This window comes from Eschrichtius robustus, chromosome 5 (assembly GCF_028021215.1).
Source record: "Eschrichtius robustus isolate mEscRob2 chromosome 5, mEscRob2.pri, whole genome shotgun sequence".
NCBI lineage: Eukaryota > Metazoa > Chordata > Mammalia > Artiodactyla > Eschrichtiidae > Eschrichtius > Eschrichtius robustus.
Window position 1 is genome coordinate 19,610,515 of NC_090828.1, and position 22,696 is coordinate 19,633,210.

The 22,696-nt window shown below is 54.1% G+C and overlaps 1 protein-coding gene across 1 annotated transcript; it reads right to left on the minus strand.

Annotated features, from left to right (window-relative positions):
• Nucleotides 1–1,598: 1,598 nt before the first annotated feature.
• PNKD (PNKD metallo-beta-lactamase domain containing) lies at nucleotides 1,599–21,343 on the minus strand. Its single transcript, XM_068544494.1, has 9 exons — nucleotides 20,940–21,343; nucleotides 7,904–8,019; nucleotides 7,658–7,770; nucleotides 6,951–7,009; nucleotides 6,146–6,238; nucleotides 5,609–5,772; nucleotides 4,798–4,884; nucleotides 3,764–3,879; nucleotides 1,599–3,533 (listed from the first exon to the last, which is right to left on the minus strand). The coding sequence occupies exons 1-9, from the start codon at nucleotides 21,098–21,100 to the stop codon at nucleotides 3,360–3,362; spliced, it is 1,083 nt and encodes a 360-aa protein (XP_068400595.1). The 5' UTR covers nucleotides 21,101–21,343; the 3' UTR covers nucleotides 1,599–3,359.
• Nucleotides 21,344–22,696: the final 1,353 nt, after the last annotated feature.

A 22,696-nucleotide genomic window follows, 5' to 3' on the forward strand; every position in this document is an offset into this window, starting at 1 on the left:
AGAGCTGGGACTAGAACCCAGGTCTCTAAGGCTAGTTGTCACTCCTGCTGTTCTGCAAGCAAATAACAGGTGTCCCGGTTATTGCTGGTCAGTCCTGGTTCCAGGAGAAACATGTGCCATCATTCAGGACGGATGCTCCAGTGGGAGGACCACCCAACGCCTTGGGAAAATGCTTCACCAAGCCCTAGAGAACTGTTACCAATTGTCCCTTGAAGCTGGGCATAGCCAGAGTGACCTGGCCGTGGGGCTTGCCCAGTCAAGAGAAAATTACAGAGCACAGAGACTGCCTTCTTTCAGGAAGGTGAGGCCCACGGCTCCTTCCCTCACCCCCACCCCAGGTGCAGCCCTGAGCCAGGATAGTGAGGACCAGTGCCAAGGTCCTTGGCTTGGGGTGAGGGGTGCCAAGAGGGGAGGCTGAGCTGTGGCCAGGGGTGGCCCCAAGAAATGTGGAGCTAAGCCAGTGCTTCCCAGTCTTCAGCCACACCAAGGCCACCTTTAAGAATTCTGCCACAGGGACCTCCCTGGTGGTCCAGTGTTTAAGAATCCACCTTCTAGTGCAGGGTACGTGGGTTCGATCCCTGGTCAGGGAACTAAGATCCCACATGCCATGGGGCAACTAAGCCCACGCACCACAACTGTTGAGCTTGGGCACCTCAACAAGGGAGCCCGCGCACTCTGGAGCCTGAGTGCCACAGCTAGAGAGCCCGCCTGTGGCAACTAAGACCCAACGCAGCCAAATAAATAAATAAATAAATTCTGCCATAGCCAAGTGTCACCTTTACTTCGTATTTTCCTATTTCAATAAATGCAAGCACACTTTGGCGATATTTCAGGTTCAGTTCCAGACCACTGTAATAAAGCAAATACTGCAATGAAGGGGGTCACGCAAAAAAATTTTTTCCCAGTGCATATAAAAGTTATGTTACACTATACTGTAGTCTATTAAGTGTGCAGCAGCATTATGTCTAAAAACAACAATGTACATACCTTAATTAAAAGTATTTTATTGCTAAAAAAATGCTAACCATCATCTGACAATGCAGGGTTGCCACAAACCTTCAATTTGTAAAAAACGTAATATCTGCAAAACACAATAAAGCAAAGCACAGTAAAATGAGATATGCCTGTACCTTTAATCACTTTCATGAATTGAAAACTGGTGTCGCTCGTCAAAAATATTGACCCCAAAGATAAACACAAAGAACACAAAATGATGTTGTTAAAGTTTAACTCAAGATAGTTGCCCTAGACTGCCGACCTGGAGTCTGGCTGTTAGTCAGAAAGGCGTTAAAGAGAGGCCAGCACCAAGGCCTTGCCGCTGAAGCACATTCACTGCTGTGCAGTGACCAGGTAAAGCTATCTCTCCTGTGGCCAGCAGTACTCCTGTTCATCTCAAGCTCTGGAAAACACCGAGGTAGGCAAATTGTAAACCTTGGACAAATGCTCACGAGCCATGGAAGGGTATATTTAGAGCGCTGTTTCTGCCCAAAGCTCTGGAAGAGCAGTCACTCCAAGTAAGCAAGAACTGTAACCCAGACAGGAAAACGGAACAAGCAGTAAAGACAAGCCCACTGAGGGATCAAGCCTCAGTTAAATCATTCATTCATTCAACATTTATTGAGCGCCTACTGTGTGCCAGGCACCGTGCTAGGCGCAGAAGTACAGAGATGCATAAGATACAGTCCATGCCCTGAAGGGTTCACAGTCTAGAAGGGGAGACAAACATGTAAACAACTAAAATACAGTATGATAAGTGCCACAACCGAAGCATTTACAAAGAGGAGAGGTAGCCTGGAGGGGGAGGGGTACGGGGGTGGTCTTCCTGGAGGAGGGGGCCTTTGAGGGGGATTGTGAGAGACGAATAGGTGTTTGCCAGGCAGACAAGGCAGGAGGAGCAGGGTAAAGGCATTCCATTATGAAGAAACAGCATGAGCGAAGGCACAGAGGCATGAACTGCATGTCTTGGGGGGGGGGGGAGGAGCTCTATTCTGGCGGTATTGCTAAAGTTGGTTCCAGAGGCTGTGGCTGGAGAGGAAGGCAGAGGCAGGATGATGAGGAGAAACTGAGAGCAGGAGACATCTCGGAGGCGCCCCAGAGGACAGCAGAGCCCGAGGGAAGGAAGGCTTCCACCCACGAAGAGAAGGCTCCTGGCTGACCCAAGTCACGCCTGCTTGAGGACCATCGGAGTCCTCACTGCAGTCCCAAAGGGACTGGACCCAAGGCTGGAGGAGGAGCTGAGCTGAGGGAGGGCTGAACAGAGGGGAAGGGCCCAGGCTTGGGGTCCTGGAAGCTGCCACTCATTTGAGAGCTGTCCGCTCCCGGACTTCTGATTTCCGCTCTCTGCTGTGCTGATCCCCTGCTCCCATCATGATGGGGCCAAAGGCCAAATGAGAAATGACCTGGGAATGTCTTTGGCCAACTGCAAAGGGCCAGATGAATGGCTTTACTAACTAAAAGAGGAAAGGGTTGAGGATAAAGCAGGAGTTCCTAAGAATACGGGCCATAATGAGAAAACCACAGTGGTCCTGGTGGACGATGCCTCTCTGGTCCCCTGGGGAGGAGGGGCCCTGTTGGCCCAGGGCAGGGGCAGAGGCCAGCGGGCAGGACCAGGCCAGCTGTGCAGGGAGCATGTGTGACCTACAAGACTGTGGGGCTGCAATCCCAGCCTCCTGGTGTCTCCTCAGCCTGAGGTCAAGTTTCCTTGGCAACCAGGATCCTCCGCCTTCCAGGCAGTAGGGGAGTCACCGAGGCAGAGATTGTCCACAGCCAGGCTTCCAGCCCTTTCCTCTTTCTCAGAAATGGCTCTGTTTGAAAAATGCCTTCATGGGGGCCGGGTGGAGGCGGAGCAGGGAGGCTGGGGGAGGAGGGGCAGGCTCTCAGTAAACCAGAGCCCAGGTGCCCCTCTGAGTGACCACTTTTCCAAGGCACCACACCTCAGGACACTTTGAGGGAGTGAGTTTCTTTCCCAACCCTGGATGGGAGGAGGGGGAAGATGGACTCAACCTGTTCATGGCTCCTGCTGCCCTGAGTTCAGAGGCTACAGCGAGAGCGAGGCCTCCTCATCCTCGCTGCCATCACAGGAACAGGGGAAGGGAGGAGGGGAGGCTCCCGATTAGCTCTGCCCTCAATGACTCAGCCTCACCCCACGGAGTCTCCAAGCCCTCCATCAGCCCCCTTCCTCTCGGTCTCAGGGTCTCATCGCCTTGTCCCTCCTCTCCCCCGACCCGGGTCGGGGAGTGGTGCCTGCTTGACGGGCTGATGGAGGTGGTGGTGGAAGCAGTGAGAGGAAAGGTGTGGTGTGGGCCACGATGGGTGGCTTCCCCATCACGGTGGGGGCGCTAGGCTGGGCTGCGGCGGGGTCACTTGCTCTTGTGTAGGTCCTTCAGCTGGCGGAGCTTCTCCAGGAGCTGGGCCCGGGAGTAGCCATCGTCTCCCGTGGGGTCTGGACCTGGCCCCAGAGCCTCCTGCAGCACCAGGCAGTGCGTCCTCAGGAATGGGTTATAGGAGCGCTCCTCTCCCAGGGTGGACGGGCACTGTAGGGGGAGAGGCACCCGGGTTTGGTGGGGAGAATCTGGAAAATAGACCCAACAAGGGAAGACCCCCTGCACCGCCCCATCCCAGGGTCCAGAAGTTCTCACTGGAAGGCCCTTGTGCCAAATATGTCAGAGCTCTGGAGAGGGCCCTGCAGGGCCCTGCAGGGCCCGCAGGGATGAGACCTCTCTCAGGAGTGCCCTCGGCCCCTCCTGGACCCCAAGCCCCGCACCGTGCTCCTGCGTTCCATCCGCTGCCTCTGCACCCACTGCATCTTCCTCTCCCGGGCCAGGTTCTCAGGCTCCACCACGCCTGCAAAGCCCAGGTTCTCCTCCGCATACTCATGGCCTAGGGATGGCCATCGGGGCCAAGACACAGGGCCGAGTGAGATGGGTGGTACGGTCAGAAAAAATCCTCCCCACCCACAGGCCTATGGGTACCTGACGACTGGGGAGGAGGGGCAATGCTTCCAGAAAAGCCCTGACCACATGGAGCTGTTTCTCTAAATGTGGGCACAAGTCAGCCACGAGTGAAGAGGCAGAAGCAGTTCAGGGGGGAAAACCACCAGACCTGGAGCCAGAAGACCTGCATTCTAGCCCATCTGGCTCTGCCCAGCTGTGCGACCTCAGTCAAGTTATGGCACTTCTCTGAGCCACAATGTTCTCCTTTGGCAAGTGGGGAAAATAATAATGCCACTATAAAATTACGTGTTCCTGGTACCTGGAACAGGGCCTGGTACACATTAGGTGCTCAATAAAGTATTTGTCGAATGAATGAATGGATGCATATATGTTCTGAGGATTAACTGAGATATGAGTAAATGTGTTTTAGAAACTATGGATATGCAATGTACACATGCACGTACGTATGGATGGATGGATATTCCATGTACGTGTATATGGATGATGGACGTGCAGTGTGTGGATGATGGATGCAGGCAATGAGCCACGCAAAGTGGATTTAAGGCCCCTCTTTGCTCATTAAGCAAAGGCAATTTTCTGTTCTAGGCTTTGGCTATGAAAAATCAGCCATCTCCCAGGGATGCTCTGGGGCCTACAGGGCTCCCAAGAGACTGTGGGCTGGTTGCCAGGGAAGCAGAGGCCTTACAGAGCCAGTTCTGCAAACAGAAGGGAGCTCTGCCTCCACTGCTAGAGTTGGCTCCCAGGAGCCACCAGAGGTGGAGCTGTGTCCCCTCTGGGCCAGAAGCTGAGTCGGCTGGGACTCTGGGGGTGTGAGGGGCTAGGAGGAGAGGGAGGGGCACCTCACCAGGCCACAGCAGAGTGTCATCCCCCAGCCCCAGCACGGTGTCCAGTGAGCTCAGCATGGTCTCTGCGGTGCCCTCAAAGGTCCGTCCTGGTAGGGTCAGAAGGTATGTGTAAGGTACAAGAACCACACAGCAAGGTAAGGTACATGAAAAGGGTGGGGACCAGCTTGTACAGATGGGGCTGGCCACCAGCCCTCAGCCGTGCCCCTGCCATGCCCACTTCCCTGGCATCTACTCCTTCCCTCCCTCTGGGAGCTGGGCCCAAATATTCAACCGCAACCGAGCCCATTTGAAGGCCTCCATTGCACATATTGACATGTGGATAGAGAGGGGTTGCAGAACCTTCAGGCTGAGTTCTGTGGCTCCAAGCCCACTCGATATAGGGTTGTTCTTTTCCATAGAGCACTTCTTTCTTTGCCTGTGCTGTCTTTGGCACTCCATGCACCTTGGGACCTGTGATCCTCTCACCCACAGGATCACCCTCTCACTCAGGGGTTCTCAAGTTTTTGTAACTAGTCTTGCCAGTCACTGTATCAGAGAACCAGGCTCCACCCAGTGGAAACAAACACCCTTCGAGGTCTCTACTCAGTTACAGGCATCGTCTCATTCTGTCCATCCCCCGCGGGAAGTCATGAGGATATAAAAGAAAAATCGAGGTAACAAAGGTGGGAGTAACTGCCGAGGCAACATGTGTACTGAAACCAATGTTTTCATGCATTGCGTGGAGCTGTGGCTGTCCTTGGGCCCTTGCCCTGGCCTCTCTCCCTCCCTCTTGTCCCCCCCTCCTCCCTCTTCCCTTTTGGGGGGACTCACCACAGCCAGAGAGGAAGAGCAGGTCCCCTGAGAAGAGGCAGGAGGGACCCTTATATGGCTCCCCATCCAGCAGGTAGACCAGATGGCCTTGTGTGTGGCCAGGGGTGGCCAGAGCCTGGATCTGAAGCCGTCCCACACTAACCACATCTTGATGACACAGGGGACTGAGAAATGAGGCAATAGTGGAGAGAAGGCACTAGAGCTTGTGCCATGCTGATCCTCCCTCCCCCGCCCTGCCCAGGCCCAAGGGAATGGGTGATGTACAGGAGGGGGGCTTCCCCACCAGAGAGAGAAGGCACCCCCAGTGCCCAGGGCTTCAGATCCAAGCCCTCCTGCTTCCTCTTTTGGGGACTATGGCTGGATCAGTTGGGGGATGGGCAGTGGCAGTCTTCAGATGGGCTGTGATCTATTCTCTAAGGGCCAGGAAGGGCATCAGCAAAGATCCACCTGCTGATACCCCTGAAACATGTGACTAAAGGATGGAGGGTGAGGGGAAGGGCCCACAAGGGCCATCCCATCCCTGGGTCAGGGACTTACTGGGTGAGGTAGGGGATGCCGTCCTGAGGGCTCCCATACACCCGACAGTCCTGGTGCCGCCGGCTGAGGTCACGGTTCCCTCCACTGTGGTCCCTGTAGGATGGCACAGACAGGCAGGGCCTTTAAGGGGCAACTGTACTGGGCCTCCTGCCTCCTTCTTCCCCAAGCACCTCCAGGCCTCTGAGCCATGGGACCCCTGGCTTCTGGACTGAACCAAGCTGTCCACACCTCTTCTGGCCTTTGTTCAAGCTGTCCCCTTGCCCAGAATGTTGTCCCAACAACTCGCCACCCCTCCCCGCATCACCAACTAATGCCAACTGATCTTCTGGACTCTCAGCTCCAGGGTCATCAGCCTCTAATTCCTCCACGTGGATCCGATCACACCCTCCCTGGCGCCCCTGCCCCCATACCCTGTGCCAATTGTCACAGTTGTTATTGTTTGTCATCGTTGTACACTTTCATACGGGGCTGTCTCCCCTATTGGACTATAACCTCCTTGATGGAAGAGATCACAAGGTTTGCCCATGCCCGGCACACCTGCCCACACGGAATGGAAGGTAAATGCCTGCCCTGCCCTCCTCTGGCGCTTCAGAAGCCTGATAAGTAGAGCAGTGGGAGATCCGCCCCTCCCCCTCCCTCTCTGCTGGTGCCCCAGTGACTTCATGAGGACGGTGTCCACCCATCCTGACTTCTTGACTCTCAGCCCAGCCTGTTCTCACGGGACGCAGTCCTGGCAAGCCCAGCCGGGGTAGGGGCCGGCCAGGGAAGATGATCTGCACCCAGACCTCCCACCTCAGCCCCTTACCAGTGCTTGTGGGTGCAGAGAATGGCAACCAAGTTAACGCCCTCCTTTTCAATGGAAGCCTAGGGGAGAGAGGGGGCAGTGAGACTGAGGAGCAGGATGCAGAGGGAAACAGGGGCGTGGGTGCTGGATGGAGAGGAGAGAGGAGAGGAGAGCAGGGAAGGATGAGGGAGAAGGAGGCGATGAAGCCAGAGAACGAGAAGCGGGTGGGGAAGAGAGGGCCGGGTGAAGGGGGGCAGCTGAGCCCCAGCCTGGGCACAGGGGAGAGGGGGATTCGTGGAGGGGGTAGACACACAGACACACGCACACACAGATAAATAAGTAACAAGAGGGAATGATAAAGACGTCCAGACACGACAGACAGAGGCGAGGAGAGAAGAGCGAGGGTCAGAAAGGGGGCCACAGAGAGTGAGAGGCAGAAGGAAACTCCCTAGACCCACAGTCCTGGGTCAGCACCACTTGCCTTCTGGCTCTGATTCCCCCACTGCTGCCCTCCCCCTTTCCCCTGGCCATGCCCTGACACTGACCCCCTCCCCATGGTGTGTTTGTGGGGGTCTCTTTGTGTACATGTGTGTCAGCGTCTGTGTGTGAGTGCACATGGAGGGGGGCACATCCCATTGGCAGAGGGCAGGGTCAGCCTCTCTCTAGCAAGGAGAAGCTGCCAGTCCTCAAGGTGACCCCAGGTACCCCTGACCCCATCCCCCTCTCACCTGTACGGCCTGAGGGTCTGAAGGGTCCACAGCCACAGCCAGCCGGGCCTGGGTGTCGATGATAAGGTAGCTGTAGTTGTCTGAGAGGACGGGGATAGGAAGCACCTTCACTCCTGGGGAACAAAGACGGGCTGTGGGCGGGGTGATGGGGCGGGGAGCCCAGCAGTCCGGGGTATGAGATGGGGAGTAGGCTGGGAGGGTGGCCACGGCTTGGGGCGATGCTGGCCTGGGGTGGCCAGAGCTCACCATTGAAGAGGCGGGGCTGGGTTCTGGAGTGGCCTTTGGGGTAGCGATTCCGAGCCCTGCGCAGCTGCTGGCGGTAGAAGAGGTACCCGAGCCAGGTGCGGGTGTACAGGCTGTACCTGCAGGACGGGACGTCTGTGCTCAGCCCTGCCCCTCGAGCCCAGACCCTCCGTGAAGCCCAGGTCCCACGTCTCCACTCCCTCAGTCACCCCCTGAGTCAATGCAACTCCACCACCGCTTATCGTGTGCTGACTGTTTGCCCTGCTCAGTACTCAGGACAAGATGGAGAATGAGACAGAAACACCCCCAAGCTCACCAGGCGAGATGTGAGCTGAGGAATTCATAGAAGCGAACCGAGGGTGAGGGGTTTACTCAGTGAAAGGAGTATAGGAGTTAGGAAGCTGCAATGAGGTGGGAACAGTATTTCAGGAAGAGGAGCGGTGTGTCGCAGTCATGCCCGGGGCTTGCTGAAGACCAGAATCTTCAGCCTGATCCCAGCATTTGAGACTCAGCCAGTCTGCGGTGGAGCCCGGGAATTTGCATTTCTAACAAGCTCCAGCTGATGCTGCTGACCCAGGGACCACAACTCGGAGAACAACTGGGGGTAGAGGAAACAAAAGGCCAAGGCCCAGAGGCAGCAGACAGCAGGGTTTACTTAGGGAAAGTGTAGAAGGTTCTGTTTGGCTGTTTGGTGGAGGAAGCAGGCAGTGGTGAGGCTGGATGAGCTGACCACACTCCCTCCCTCCACCTGCCCCCGTTCCAGGCCATCCCAGGCTACACAGTGAAAAGGGGGCACGAGGAACAGAGGGGACTTGCGAGTGACAGAGTCCCCCAAATACAGGATGCCAGCACGCAGGGCTGGCTTCACAGGTGTGCGACCCGGCAGTCACATAATGCCCCACACTTGGTATGATGCTCTGCTGTTGCCATCCTGAAATTCTTAACTATTTTCTCTTTGAACTTGTGTCTTGTAAGTGAAGTCTGATGGGACAATGGAACATGCATGCGAGCAGAGGTGATACACATAACATCACAGGACATGTGTCTGCTCCGTCCCTGCTGCCCCTCACACACCATGTTCGCAATGGCCACGAGCACAGAATTCTGGTGGACCCTCTATGTGTGGGAATTCAAGACCCAAAGTGAATACAGGTGAGTGTACATCTGTGACTGAGTAAAGGGTTAGGGGGGGTGGGCACTGGCTGGCCCGTAAGCCACACTTTGGGTTCAAACTAGAATTTGCTTGAAATGCATCAAGAAGGCAATGGTGTTCTAAGAAACACAAGTGATCAAGGAATCCTACCACATCCTTTCTTATCATGTTACTTCCCTGTATGATCCCACCATTGATGCTGCAAATGACGCTGCTACGGAAGGAAAGGGAAAGAGGCAACCAATCTGTCCTTTTCCTTCCAGACTTCTCGCTCATCAGTAAGCTGAAAGCAGAGAGAGCCGGTAGAATGTACACGTATCAAGAAGTGAAATAAAAACAGCTGAGTTAGTTCGGCGCCACATTTCCACCGTTCTGGTCAGAACATAACACATATCCACGTACAAGCTAAGAAATGTGTTATGTAGTTTCGGTGATTCCACAAATGAGTTAAATGTTCTTATATTTGCATTTAAAAGTGGCACTGCATGATATATAATGAATGGCATAATTCATGCTAACAATTAAGATTTTAAGTATTCCTCTACTCAGAATGACATTAAGTAGCAAATTAAAAACATCACGGCAAGTCGGCAAGTCAAGAGAGAGATCATAGAAGAAAGGAAAGGCTTTCTATTTTAGTACCTTAACGTGGCACTTCTTTCCTGCCTTTTGAGCAACAGCCTCCAAATTCCATTTTACACTGGGCGCTGCAGAGTACGAGCGGGAGCGGTCTCAGGCCCTCTGCTCTCGGGAAGGATACTGAGGCTGGGGTGTGGCTGGGGTCGGTCAGTGCTCAGGGTTACACGGCAAAGCAGTCAGAAAAGGGGTGGCGTTCTGGCTGATTAAGCCTGAGACAGAAAAGTTGAGGTGGGGATGTGGACAAAGGGCCCTAAATCCCTACAGAGGCTTACTGTGTCTGTGTCGGGGAGGCAGCAGGGGCAGGCACTCTTCAGGCCCCTTTGGGAAGAGCAAGCTGACCTGTCTGCAAACAATTTGATCAAAACCAGGCATGTTTCCATGACAATTTGGTGGAAACAATTTAGCTGAAGGTGAATCATGGCTGTCCCAGCTCTGTGAGCCCATGCACTTGTATCAATTGGGAATCTAGACGCGTTGTGGAGGGGTTTTGCCATCCTTTTTTTAAAAAAATTAATTAATTAATTTATTTTTGGCTGCGTTGGTTCCTCGTTGCTGCACTTGGGCTTTCTTTTAGTTGCGGCGAGCGGGGGCTACTCTTCGTTGCAGTACGCAGGCTTCTCATCGCGGTGGCTTCTCTTGTCGCGGAGCACAGGCTCTAGGCACGTGGGCTTTAGTAGTTGTGGCGCATGGGCTCAGTAGTTGTGGCTCGTGGGCTCTAGAGCACAGGCTCAGTAGTTGTGGCGCATGGGCTTAGTTGCTCCACGGCATGTGGGATCTTCCCAGACCAGGGCTTGAACCTGTGTCCCCTGCATTGGCAGGCGGATTCTTAACCACTGTGCCACCAGGGAAGCCCCTTGCCATCCTTTATGTGTCTTTATGTCTGTTTTTCGTAGGCCCTGTTTTTGTTTTATTTTTAAACCCATTTCGGCCACTTCCTACTTTCACTCATTCCACAGTATTTAGTGAGGCCTTGCTATTAGCCTGCTCTGGGCACACAGTGAGTAAGGCAGAGTCCCTGCCTTCTTGCAGCTTATATTCTAGTGGGACAGACAGGACAATAAACATACTGTCAAGTGAAGATGACAAAATAAACAAGGCAAGAGGATAGAGAATGAGGACAGGAGGTGCTATTCTAGATCTGGTAGTCAGTCACGAAGGCCTCTTTGAGGAGGTGACATTTCCAAGAAGTAAGGGAAAGGCCATGTGAGACTCTGAGGAAGGGGCACCAAGAACAGGCAAGCGAGAGGTACCAAACACCCGGAGCGGGGGTGAGAGCTGGTGGGAGCTGCTGATTCTCTCCTTTCTCCCTGCTGTGCTGCCGGACTAACAAATACTTGACACAGCAGAGATGCCCAGCCAGAGGGGATGGGTTGGAACAACCTAAATATCCTGGATTGGACTCCAGACCAGAAAAAGAATGTTAGGGGGACAGTGTGCAAAATTTCAGTAAAGTCTGGAGAGTGGTTACTAGTTTGTATGGACGTTGATTTCTTGGTTTTGATAACTATACCATGGCTATGAAAGATGTTAACATTCAGGGGAGCTGGGTGAGGGGTACACGGGAATTCTTTGTACGAATTTTGCAAATCTGAAATGATTTCAAAATGAAAATTTTAAAAATAATAAATAAGAAAATAAAATCACCCTTTCCTCTGTGCCCGGACACCACCCTGCATCCATGCCCGGAGTCCTGTTCCTGACTTCATTTCTTCCTACTTAGGCTTATGGAAACTGCAGGGGCTCTGGCAACAGAAAGGTCTGGCTTCCAGTCATGGCTTGGCCCATCCTTGGTCTGTGACCTTGGGCAAGTCAATGGTCTCACAGATCAGGCTTCTCATCTGTGTGAGGATTCAGTGACATAAAACAAGATGACAAATGCTAACATTCTCCAGGGCCTGACAGGTGGAAGGTGTTTAGCAACTGCTGTTTCCTTCCCAGATTCAGCCGGGCACCCCTCATAGCTGCTAGAACATGGCCGTCCACATCTGGGAGGGACTGGTAAATATTCCCTGTCTTCCCTTATTGGATACTTATTATACGTGCTTTGTGCTCCAGGGAAGATGAAGATGCACAAGCGCAGGGACTGGGCACTAAGAAGCTGCAGTAAACAAGGCCCTGCTCTTTCATTGACTTTCTCCAGCAAATACTTACTGCACGTGCTGGACAGGGTGCAGACGGCAGAGAGCAAGACAGATGGCTCCCTGCCAACATAGCGAGAGGAGCAGCCAACAGACACCAAACCGGAAATCAAAACAACTGACATGCAAGCCGTTAACTGTCGTGGGAAAGGAAGATGGTCTTACTGTAGACAGGGTGGTCGGGGAAGGCCCCTTCTCTGAGGGCGACGCTTGAGCAGGGAACAGACAGATGAGGGAGACAGCAGTGCAGAATGTCTGGGGGGGGGGCGTAGCACCAGCGCCCCGGGGCAGGCACGAGTAGGGCACGTTCTAGGAGTTGCCAGGAGGCCTCGAAGTCTCTAGCCAGAGAAGGGGTCAGCAAGGTGCACAGGCGCCAGGCCACGGAGAGGAGGTGGAAAACTGCTGGTGGGTTTTAAAGTGGGGAAGCATGTGTTCTGACTTCCCTTTTTAAGAGCTCGCTCAGCTGCTGTGCAGAAGGTACAGTGAAAGGGAGCTGAGTGGAAGGTGGCAGGGGAACCGAGTCACTCAGTGGGGGAGATGACGAGGGCCTGGCCTAGAGGGGATGTTGGAGATGGAGAAAGGCGGGGATGGCTGCCAGACCCGAGGTCTGTGCTGGCCGGGGTGGCCCTTGTGGGCCTGAGGTCTGGATCGGTGCAGAGCAGGGGGAGGGGCCTGAGGACCTAGTGGCACTGGGCCACTCTCTCCAGGCCTGGTCCTTCCCTGACAATGAATTTCTCATGACTCTCTCAAGTCCCTGAGCTCCGGCTCCTCCTCCATCAGCCGTTCAGCTGTGTCACAATCACCAGGGTCCATAACCATGCTTGTCAGCTCTTCCTCCTGCTGCCTCTCTTTCTGGGAAAGGCCCTGTCATCCTCCTAGTTACACAACTTGAGCGCCCATCTAACCCTTTCCCCAGTGTAGGTGACCCAGACAGGATTCCTCTCAGTTTCGCTTTCCACCCACCTCCCCCGCATGGGCTCACCCCTGGGAACAGGCCCTAGAAGCTCTCAGTGAGGCCCTTACGAAAGCCTCCTTCATCCAGCTCTCTGCCCCTGAACCAAACTGCAAACCTCTGGCAAACGTTTAAGTTCCTAAAGCACCTCCTTTGACTGCATCCTGCTCCCGCTCAAAAGCCTTCAGTGGCTCCCCACTGCTGATGGGAGAGTGTCCAACCCCCAGTCAGGCCCTCTGTGGACTGGGAGGAGGCAAGTCTCTGCCGCCTCCTCCCGTACGGCCCAGTGAAAACCCCGTGTCCCAAGAGTGAACAATCAGACACCCCTAAATGTCTGTCAACAGCACAGTGGATAAATAAGTAGTGACCTGTTCAGACCATGGAAAACCATACATCCAGGAAAGCGAATGATCTAGAGCACCAACCCTCAGCCTGCACAAAGCTCAAGCACATAATATTGAGCTAACAGACATGCCACGGAGAAAACAGATAACCTGACAATATTTATCTAAAATGCCAAAGCATGCAGAACCATCGTTGGTATTGTTTAGGGATAGAGACGTATGTATCAATAGTAAAAGAATGAAGGCAGCTGAGGGGATAGTCAACACGCACATTAGCAGGGCTTCCTCGGGGGCAGGGAGAAGGTGGGTGGGGAGGTGGGCACGGGCTTCACAGCATCTGTAGTATTTTCTTTCTTAAGCTGGGAGGTGGGGGGATTGTTATACTATCTATCTTCTTCTGAATGCCTGAAACAACTCATTAAAATTTCAGAACTACAGTCCTGCCTGGCTCCCGCAGGTCTCAGCCTGGAATATCCTGCAGGCCTTTCTACTTACTAGAACCCTAAGCATCTTTCAGGGCTGGTCTCAAACTCAGCTCCTGATTGTCCCAGCAGAAAGCTGTCTTCCCCTGCTCCATCTGGGGCACTCAGCCTCTCCCTGTGCCTCCAGGGGCAGGTGAGCCCTGCAGTGGCTGGGCCTTATCAACTTCTACCCGGAGCCCTAATCAGCGCCGTGCAGGGGGCAGGCAGTCACCAGCCTGCTCCTCGTGGCTCCTCTGCACCCCTGTGGCTGCCCCCAGCTAGCCCAGCACAGAACTGGGACCCACAAAATGCTGGCTTAGTGACCAGAAAAGGCAGGGCATGGCCAGGCGTGCAGGTATTAAAGTGACGGGCACAGGACTTCCCTGGTGGCGCAGTGGTTAAGAATCCGCCTGCCAATGCAGCCGACATGGGTTCGAGCCCTGGTCCGGGAGGATTCCACATGCTGCGGAGCAACTAAGCCTGTGCACCACAACTACTGAGCCTGTGCTCTAGAGCCTGTGATCCACAACTACTGAGCCCGTGTGCCTAGAGCCCGTGCTCCTCAACAAGAAAAGCCACTGCAATGAGAAGCCCACGCACCGCAACAAAGAGTAGCCCTCGCTCACCGCAACTAGAGAAAGCCCGCGCGCAACAAAGACCCAACGCAGCCAGAAATAAAAAAAATAAATAAAATTAAACAAACAAACAAACAAAAAAAACCCAAGTGCTCCTCCTCTCTGAACGAGCATATGAGTCCAGGAAGTTCACGTGACTTACAAGATGACATTGACCTCCCCAGGGCCTGATGTGGAATTCAAACGCCCCGCAACGGGGTCCCCAAGCAGGGTCAGAATGTGCCAGAATGAATCAGAACGATCTGGGAGTGCTGGTGAAACAAAAGGATTCCAACATTTTCCTCTTTTGCTTACCCCCGCTCCGCCCCCCGCCCCTCCTGGATTCTGATTCAGCAGTTCTGGGGCCCGGAACTACCCACTGTCGCCTCACCAAAAAGAAAAGAAAGTTTCCTAATTGGTCCTCTGGGACCCAGCTGGGAGACAGAAAAACCACTCTGCAGGGCGGGGCTGGGGTGGAGGCAGCAGGCCTGGGGCAGCCTTGAAGGTGCCTGAGGGCCCTCCCCGCGGGTCGGGGCTGCAGGACACAGCACCCGTCACCCCAGTGAGGGCCACAGGCATACCTTTCACTCCTCACCTCGCCGAACCAGAGTGTGGCGTCTTTGGTATCTGAGCCTGAACCTCCAGCCCGTGGGAGGCCACCAGGGACAGCTGGGGCAGTGAGACACAGCCCCTCCCCACCCCCTTCTTTTGACTGGCTGTGGAGAACACACAATGAAGCCCTTCTTCTCCCCCTCCTCCCTTGAGCAGGCTTGCCATCCTGGGCAGCTCTGAGAGAGGCCTGGGGGCTGTCTGTCCCAGCTAGGCCCTGGCCCCAGACTCTACCAGCTGGACGGCAAGCCCAGGCTGAGAGGCTTCTCTGGTCAGGGGGTGCTTTTGGCTTCTCCTCTCCTGTACCCCCGGGACCCAGGTTTTCCCAGGCTTTGCATCTGACCAGTGACAGGCAGTCTTTATGAAACCAAACCGGAAATGCCTGTCTGAGGGCTGAGGGACCTGGACAGCCACCAGGACACAGAGTCCTACTGGAGCACAGCCTGTTCTGAGGCCCCTCAGGAACAAACTGAGCCACTAGCTGCTCTGTGCTTTCTCAAAACTGAGGAAACTGAAGATAAGGAGATAGCTAAAAAGGCCCTCGAGAGTGAGAGTTTCCTGAAGCTGCCAGCAGGCCTTGGGGGGTAGGGGGACCATTTCCCCATGACCAGGAGAGGGGCAGTGCCTGCATCAGGTCAAGACACAGGCCTGAGCGGGAGACCACAGGGCCTGTGTCTATTGTCTCCATACCCATCCCGGGTATGGTCCTCTGCAGACTGCAGCCCTCTCCAGCCTTCACCGTCTTTCCCAGGGGGGAGGAAGAGTGGCTGCTGAGGGCTCTTGGGGAGGACCAGAGACACAGGCATTGCTGGCGGCCTCTTTGCCGAATCTCGGTCCTGGGCAGGAGGCCTGGACTATTTCTGTCTCCTTGCCTGAAATCCCAGGCCACCTGCCCAGACAAGGCCCCTGGGGTTTGTTTGGTTTGGTCTGTTCTTTTGGGCTCCCCCTCCCCACTCCCCCCCTCCCTCCCTCACCCTAATCCCAGGCCCTCTTGATTCAGTCTTGCTCCCTGGGCTAGGCCTGTGGGAGTCCAGTGGGGAAATCACACCTCTGAACACCTAATGCAAGAATGAGCAAGAATATGCAATGAAGGCTCTAGGAGGGAAGACAGTGCCAGGGGTCACTGGAGGCAGAGATGAATTTTGACTGGGGAGGCTGGGCAGGCTTCGTAGAGGAGATGGCACTTGGGCCAAGCTATTTATTCATTTAAAAGCCCTTTAACATGGGGATATATGTATATGTATAGCTGATTCACTTTGTTATAAAGCAGAAACTAACACACCATTGTAAAGCAATTATACTCCAATAAAGATGTTTAAAAAAAAAAAAGCCGTTTAACAAGGGCCAGCTCTGTGCCGGGCAGTGTTCTGGAAGCTGGGATACAGTAGTGAAAGAAGTTTCTTCCTTCATGTGGCTCATATTCAGGCTGGGAAAGAAAACCAATAAACAATAGGCAAGTCGATATATAGGATGTCATGTGGTGATATGTACTACGGAGAATAACCTAGCAGCGTAGAGTAACAGAGTGCAGGCATGGGGGCCTTGTTATTTTTACACAGGGTGGTCGGGGTAGGCCTCTTGAATAAGGTGAAATTTGAGCAGAGACCTGAAGGAAGAGAGGCACAGCCATGTGGCCATCTGGGGGAAGAAAGTTCTAGTGAGAGAGAACAGCGACAGAAGGTCTTGGAGGTCAGACTGTCTCAGAGTGTTTGAGGAACAACAAAGTGGTCTGTGTGGCCGAAGCCCAATGAGCAAGGTGAGGAGCATTCCAAAAACAAGTGAGGTTGGGGATCGGCAGGCCACTCAGGGCCTTGGAGCCATTCTGGAGGGATCTAAGCAGGGAAGTGACACACTTCTGACTTCAGTCTTAACAGTTTCATCCTGGTTGCTATGCTGAGAGTGCTTTGAGGGTACAAAGGCTGAAGGGAGCTGTCAATTTAGGAGATCAGGTGAGAGGTGACCACAGGTTGGCCCAGGGTTGTAGCAGTGGAGGTGGGTTAAGTGCTCAGATTTTGGATATATTTTGAAGATGAGCTTTGATGCAACAAAATTTGACTCAGGGAGGAAGGCCTGGCAGGCCCCAGACAGAAGTACAGCAAGAGCACAGGGCCTGGGGAAGATGGGATTGGGGAAGATGGGTCTGGAGGGGGTGTGGGAGAGCCCCTTTGGGTGAGGGGTGTGGACTCCATTCTGTAGGCAACGTGGCCTGGGGAAGGGGGCACTGGGAGCCATCCAGCCGAGGGGCCGCTGTAGATGGCGACACTGAAGCTCTCCAGGTCCCAAGGCCTGCAGAAAGGAAAAGGACCTTCCCTGCTCCCCTCCTGCAGGCTGTGCTGTGGATGGCCCAGACCACTGCCTCTATGTGGCCTTTCTTCAGGCCACGAGCAGGTGGGTCATTCACTCAAGGGTCCTCAGCTCAGGACCTTTGCCACTCTTTGAAATCAAGCCAGTGGTCCTCACTGGCCCCAGAGAAGGGCTTTCCTCTTTCAGAAGTGGAGCAAGCAAGGTTTGTCCTGGGACAGCTGGTTTCACTTGGGTCAGGAGGTTCAAGAAAGATCCTCTATGCTTAGGAATGAAGAGGGCACTTGGTCAAGGAGAGTGGGAAGGCTCTGTCAGCTAGGGCTGTCCATCCGCAGAGGCCAGGCGCTTTCCACTTTCTCAGACATTCTCAAGACATTCCCAGCCTAATTCCCCATTCACCCCCCTCCCCTCCCCACCCCCTGCAGACAGGCTCTGCTCAGGGGCCCTTTCTCTACTCAAACCTCCTCAACTACCACTGAGAAGGCAAAGGGGCAAAAGGGAAACTGAGGCATGAAGCAGGAGGCACACATAGGGGAGCACACACTCCGGATCCCAGCCTCCTCAGGCACACCCTGTTCCTCCTGGGGGAAACTGTCATGCCCTGCCTCCTGCCACTTAGGGTCCCTTTTCACATGCTCCTCTCCCCGACTCCTTGAGAATGGCGACCAGACTCCGCTCATATCAGTGATCCCACAGTCTCGACCCAGGGCAGTTAGGGGAGGTCACTGAACGAATGAAGGGATGTGGGATTTCCTGATGGGTACATGGGCAGGATAGACTTGGAAGACAGGAGTAGAAGCATGTAAGGAAGCTCCAAAAAAAAAAAAAAAAAAAAGTGAGGGACTTCCCTGGTGGTCCAGTGGTTAAGACTCCATGCCTCGGGCTTCTCTGGCGGCGCAGTGGTTAAGAATCCGCCAGCCAATGCAGGAGACACGGGTTCAAGCCCTGGTCCGGGAAGATCCCACATGCCGCTGAGCAATTAAGCCCGTGCGCCACAACTACCGAGCCTGTGTGCCACAACTACTGAAGCCTGCACACCCTGGAGCCCATGCTCCGCAACAAGAGAAGCCACCGCAATGAGAGCCCCGTGCACCACAACGAAGAGTAGCCCCCAGCTCTCCGCAACTAGAGAAAGCCCGTGCGCAGCAACGAAGACCCAACGCAGCCAAAAATAAATAAACAAGTAAATACATTTATAAAAGAAAAAAAAAGACTCCGTGCCTCCACTGCAGGGGGCACCGGTTCGATCCTTGGTCAGGTAACTAAGATCCCACGTGCCGCATGGTGCAGCCAAAAAAAAAAAAAAAAGGAAGTTGACAAGCTATCTGGGCGCCTATTTAAAAAAAAACAAAGGAAGCTCCAGAAGGAGCCATGGCCCACCGCCATGTATCCTCCCTCCCACCCATCCCTCATGCTATAGAATGAGCAATTGCTAACATTTCCTGAGCACTTACTACAAGCCAGGCCCTATGTAGAATTTCATTTGATCCTCACAGGAGCCCTGTAAGATAGGCACTATCACCAGGCCCGTTTACAGATGCAAACAACTGAGGCACAGAGAGGCTGAGTTATTTGTCCAAGGTCATGTGGCTACTAAGGCACAAAAGCTAGGATTCAAAAGCAGATTGTCTGTCCCCACATGCTATATGCTTAACTACTACACGCTGCCTCCCAGGCCCCGCAGAGTCCCAAATGTGTGTGTCTGCCTCAGGCTAGCCCAAATCAACCCTCCATTGCGCCCAGTTATCCCCATCCCAAGACAATGGTGGTTATGTTTGAGGAAAGCCCTTAATAACGCTGTCAAACACCAGTGAGTATTGTTATTAATGATAACATCAACAACGACTCCTCTTCCAGCCATTGCTTCCTATCTCCATCATCCACTTTCCAGCCTCCAGTAGAATCCTCTACTTGTGGTCCTCTCAGCCACACATTTAGGGTGGAGTGTGCCCATGCGCTCTGCCCCTCCCATCATGTCCTGACCCATCCTGTCCCCCTCCCTCTCCATCCTTCCTGGAGGCACCCTCACAGCATTGACACCTGCCCATTTCCCTCAGACCGTTTCCTGCTAACACCCCCTGTCCCTCCCAGCAGCCAGTGGCTTCTCCCCCAAGGGACTGGACTGATTGTTTCCCAGACCCTGGAGGGGCAGGATCTGGGATTCTGATTCCAGGCACGCCCTTCTGCTCTGCAAATTTGGGGAGTTGGTTCCAAGGCAACCTTGAAATCCAGCCACAGGAAAGCCCACAGAATACTGAATTCCAAAGAAGCTCTCTGAGAATTCCAAGTTTGAGGATTTGGAAACTCCCAGACCCCAAGTTCTAGGAATAGCCAAACCCTCAGGATTCTGAGGTGGCGACCTTGGGAATTTTGATCTCAGGACTTCTGATTCCAGTCTCTTGTGGAACCTTTATTTTTCACTTCCTCAGGCCATTTGTGTGATTTCAATGTTACCAATTTTGAAAGCTGGAAGTAGATTTAAAAATCCCTCCCCAAATAGAGCAATAAAATTTCTATAAATGTTGTAAGGAGAAATTTTTTTTTAATCCTAAATATGCAGATATTTGAATATTTGTAAATCTCATTATTTTAATGCAGAGCAGTGGTGACTTAGTTGGAGCATCATTGAGAATGTGACCAATGTTTGGGCTATTAGAGATGCGAATGCCCCAAAAGGCACATGTGCAAGATTCCTCCCCAACCTATATTTTTCCAGTTTCCCCCCCACTGGGCCCTTATATCTCTTTGTCTTAGAGTGAGTGTGAGCACAATCCTAGGGGTGAAGCTTCTGGGATATCTGGGGTGGTCAGGGGAGGAGGGGTGAATTGTACAATGTCTTCTCTGAAACTCAGGAAATTCCCGGCTTAGGTCCTCCCCCGAGCCTGGCCTGGGGCCAGGGCTCCCATAGTTCCCAGGCCCAACATCACTGTCCTTCAACTGGGGCCTGAGGTCCTGCCCCCTGGCCCTGCTGGTAATGGGAAGGGGATAGAGACCCTAGGAAGCCTTCCTCTTGTGGCTCCTTCGCTGCCTCTTAGTGTTTCTGTGGCAGAACAGGGCTGGTCGCCAACCTTGCTTGGCCCAGGAAGGAGTCGAAGTAGCTGGAAGGGAAGAATGAGGACTGGGGTGGGAGTGGGGGGTGGTCAGAAAGGAAAAAGTCATTGGAGGTCAGTGAACCAGCAACAAGTCAGGCTGAGTGATCAGGGTCGGATTTCACAGCCTGAGGCTTATGACTGGGGCCAGGATTGGTGGGGGAGGGGACTGAAGGAAAGGGACAGACTGACCTACAGAGTTGGGACTCTCTGTTGGGACAGAAGAGCTTACATTGAATGGTAGGGAAGTGAGCGATGGGGAGAGGGACAGGGACACATGGAAGGGGTTAGCGGTTTCACGTGAGACTTAGACGGTCTGAGACATGCCTTCTCACCAGCACCTGCCCACTGGAGGAACTTGCGGGGGTGGCGGGAGCCCGGGCTCCTGCACCTGCTCTCTTTTTCCAGCTCCCTTGTCTCCAGCCCCTCATCTGGCTCTTTTCTCCAGATGTCCTCTCAACGCCCCCTTTCTCTGGCTACCCTGGCCTGCTCCCCACCCCCCCGCCGCAAACTGCTTTCCCCAGCCCAGCCCAATTTTCCACCCCCAACTTCTCTTCCTCAGTCCCCCCAGATCAGTGGCTTCTCCAGCCTGCCTCTCCGATCGCTCTTCTCTGGCCCTGGATCCCCTAGCCCTAGCCCCGTCAGAACCCCTAAACCCTCCCCCGGCACCCCTCTCAGTCCCCCTTTCCAGCGCGACCGCTTTCCCGAGCCCCGCATCCCGCCGGAGCCCGGCACGAACCCGATTCGGAAGAGCAGCTGCTGGCTACGCGCCATGAACAGGCTGCGGAGGGTCCGCCGCGCTCGGCAGCTGCTGGGGCTCACGAGCAGGACGAGGACCAGGAGCAGCAGCCCGCAGCTGGCGACCCACAGCCACGACGAAGGCCAGCCTTGCCAGGCCATGCTGGGGGTAGGCGCCCGAGGCCGCCCAGGGGGCGGGGCGGGGCGTTGCTAGGCGACGGCTCGGCCCAGGCCCCCACTTGGGGAACCTGAGGGGTTGGGGCCACGCCCCCTGCACCCGCAAGCTGGGGGACTGGGGGCGTTCTGGTCCGGCCCCTCCATTGGCTCGCGTTCGCACCCGCCCACTCGCCGCCCCTGGCCTGGTGCACGCCCGGAATATCACCCGGCTGCAGGCGGCCTGGCCCCGCCCGCGGCTGGCCGATCGGGAGGCGTGGCCGGAGCCGGCTTCTGATCTGCGCTAATCCCGGTATAAAATCGCTGGAGTCCGGGGCTCGGCCCCACGCCCTCCCACCTTCCCCCAACGGGGAACTCTGAGAGAGGCCCTGGAATGGGCCTCTTGGCGGGAAACCGTAGCCTCATAAACTTTTTCAGCTGGAAGGAACCCGGGAGATCACATGGGTCAGCTGCCATTCATTCTTTTTATTCATTCACTAAATTACTTTTCTGTGTCCTCCTTTGTGCCAGGCACTGTGCCAGGCTCTGAGAATGCAAGGGTCAAAGACACACAATCTCTTCATTCCTGGAGCCTACAATCTAGAATCCAGCAGAGAAACAAACCAAATAAGCAAACAAATATAATTATATATGTATTTATCTATACTTACATATACGTGTATATATACACATACATAGCTACCTGTGTGTGATTACAAATTGTGGTGCTATAAAGAAATCGAACAGAAGGGGCAATGATATGGAGGACAGAGAGGGCCAATTTAGGTGGGGGAGGGCCTCCCTGAGCAGGTGACATGTAAGCCATGCCCTGAAGGATAAGAAGAGGCCACAGAGGCTGAGGGAGTGATTCGACCAAGATTATACAGCAATGGATGGCAGAGGCAGGACTAGGACCCAAGGTATCCCAAGACCAGTGGGGTTTCCACATCATTAACCACCGCCCCTCCACACCATGCTGCCTTACCAATGAGTTCTAGAAGTTGTTAAGGTCAGTGGGTTGGAAGGAATTGTAAAGGCAGGTGTGGTGACATCTACATATTTGGGCAAACCGGAGCTAGGGTTGGGCTCTTTCTGGCTCCAGCTCTAGCCCTAGCCCAGCACAGGGAGGGAAAGAAATCTGCAAACAGTGAAGGTAGCTATCTCCCCAGCGGGGAGATAGTTGGGGAGGGAAGCAGGGGAGGCACTGCTCTTGTTTTCTTCTCTTGCTTTTTGGGCTTCGGCCTGTGCTCTGGCCTGAGAGAGGCTAGATAACCTGACCCCCAAATCACACTTCTTCTCTCCCTCTGATGTACCCTTATTAGATAGCTGAATCTAAAGACTGAGTCCCCAGTGTGGAGAGTATAGAGGTATAGGATCATTACACACAATGAACTGGAGGCCTCATTCCTCCCCCCGCCCCAAAAAAGCCAAGAGATGGGTTAAATTATCCCCGATGAATTGTAATCCCAACACCTAATCCTGGGTTTCATTCAGTAACCCCAGACATGAAGTTTCTCTTATGTGGATACATCTTAAAGGCCGGAGCTATAGCCTGCTCCCTCCCTGTCTCCTTACCCACAATTCAGCTTCTTCTCAGTGTCTGGC

Coding starts and splice junctions, on each gene's coding strand:
- PNKD (XM_068544494.1), bottom strand. CDS start 21,100: ATGGCCTGGCAAGGCTGGCCTTCGTCGTGGCTGTGGGTCGCCAGCTGC. Junction 8,020..20,939: donor CAGCTGCTCTTCCGAATCGG/GTTCGTGCCGGG, acceptor CCCGTCCTGCAG/GTACAGCCTGTACACCCGCA. Junction 7,010..7,657: donor CAGACCCTCAGGCCGTACAG/GTGAGAGGGGGA, acceptor TCTCTCCCCTAG/GCTTCCATTGAAAAGGAGGG.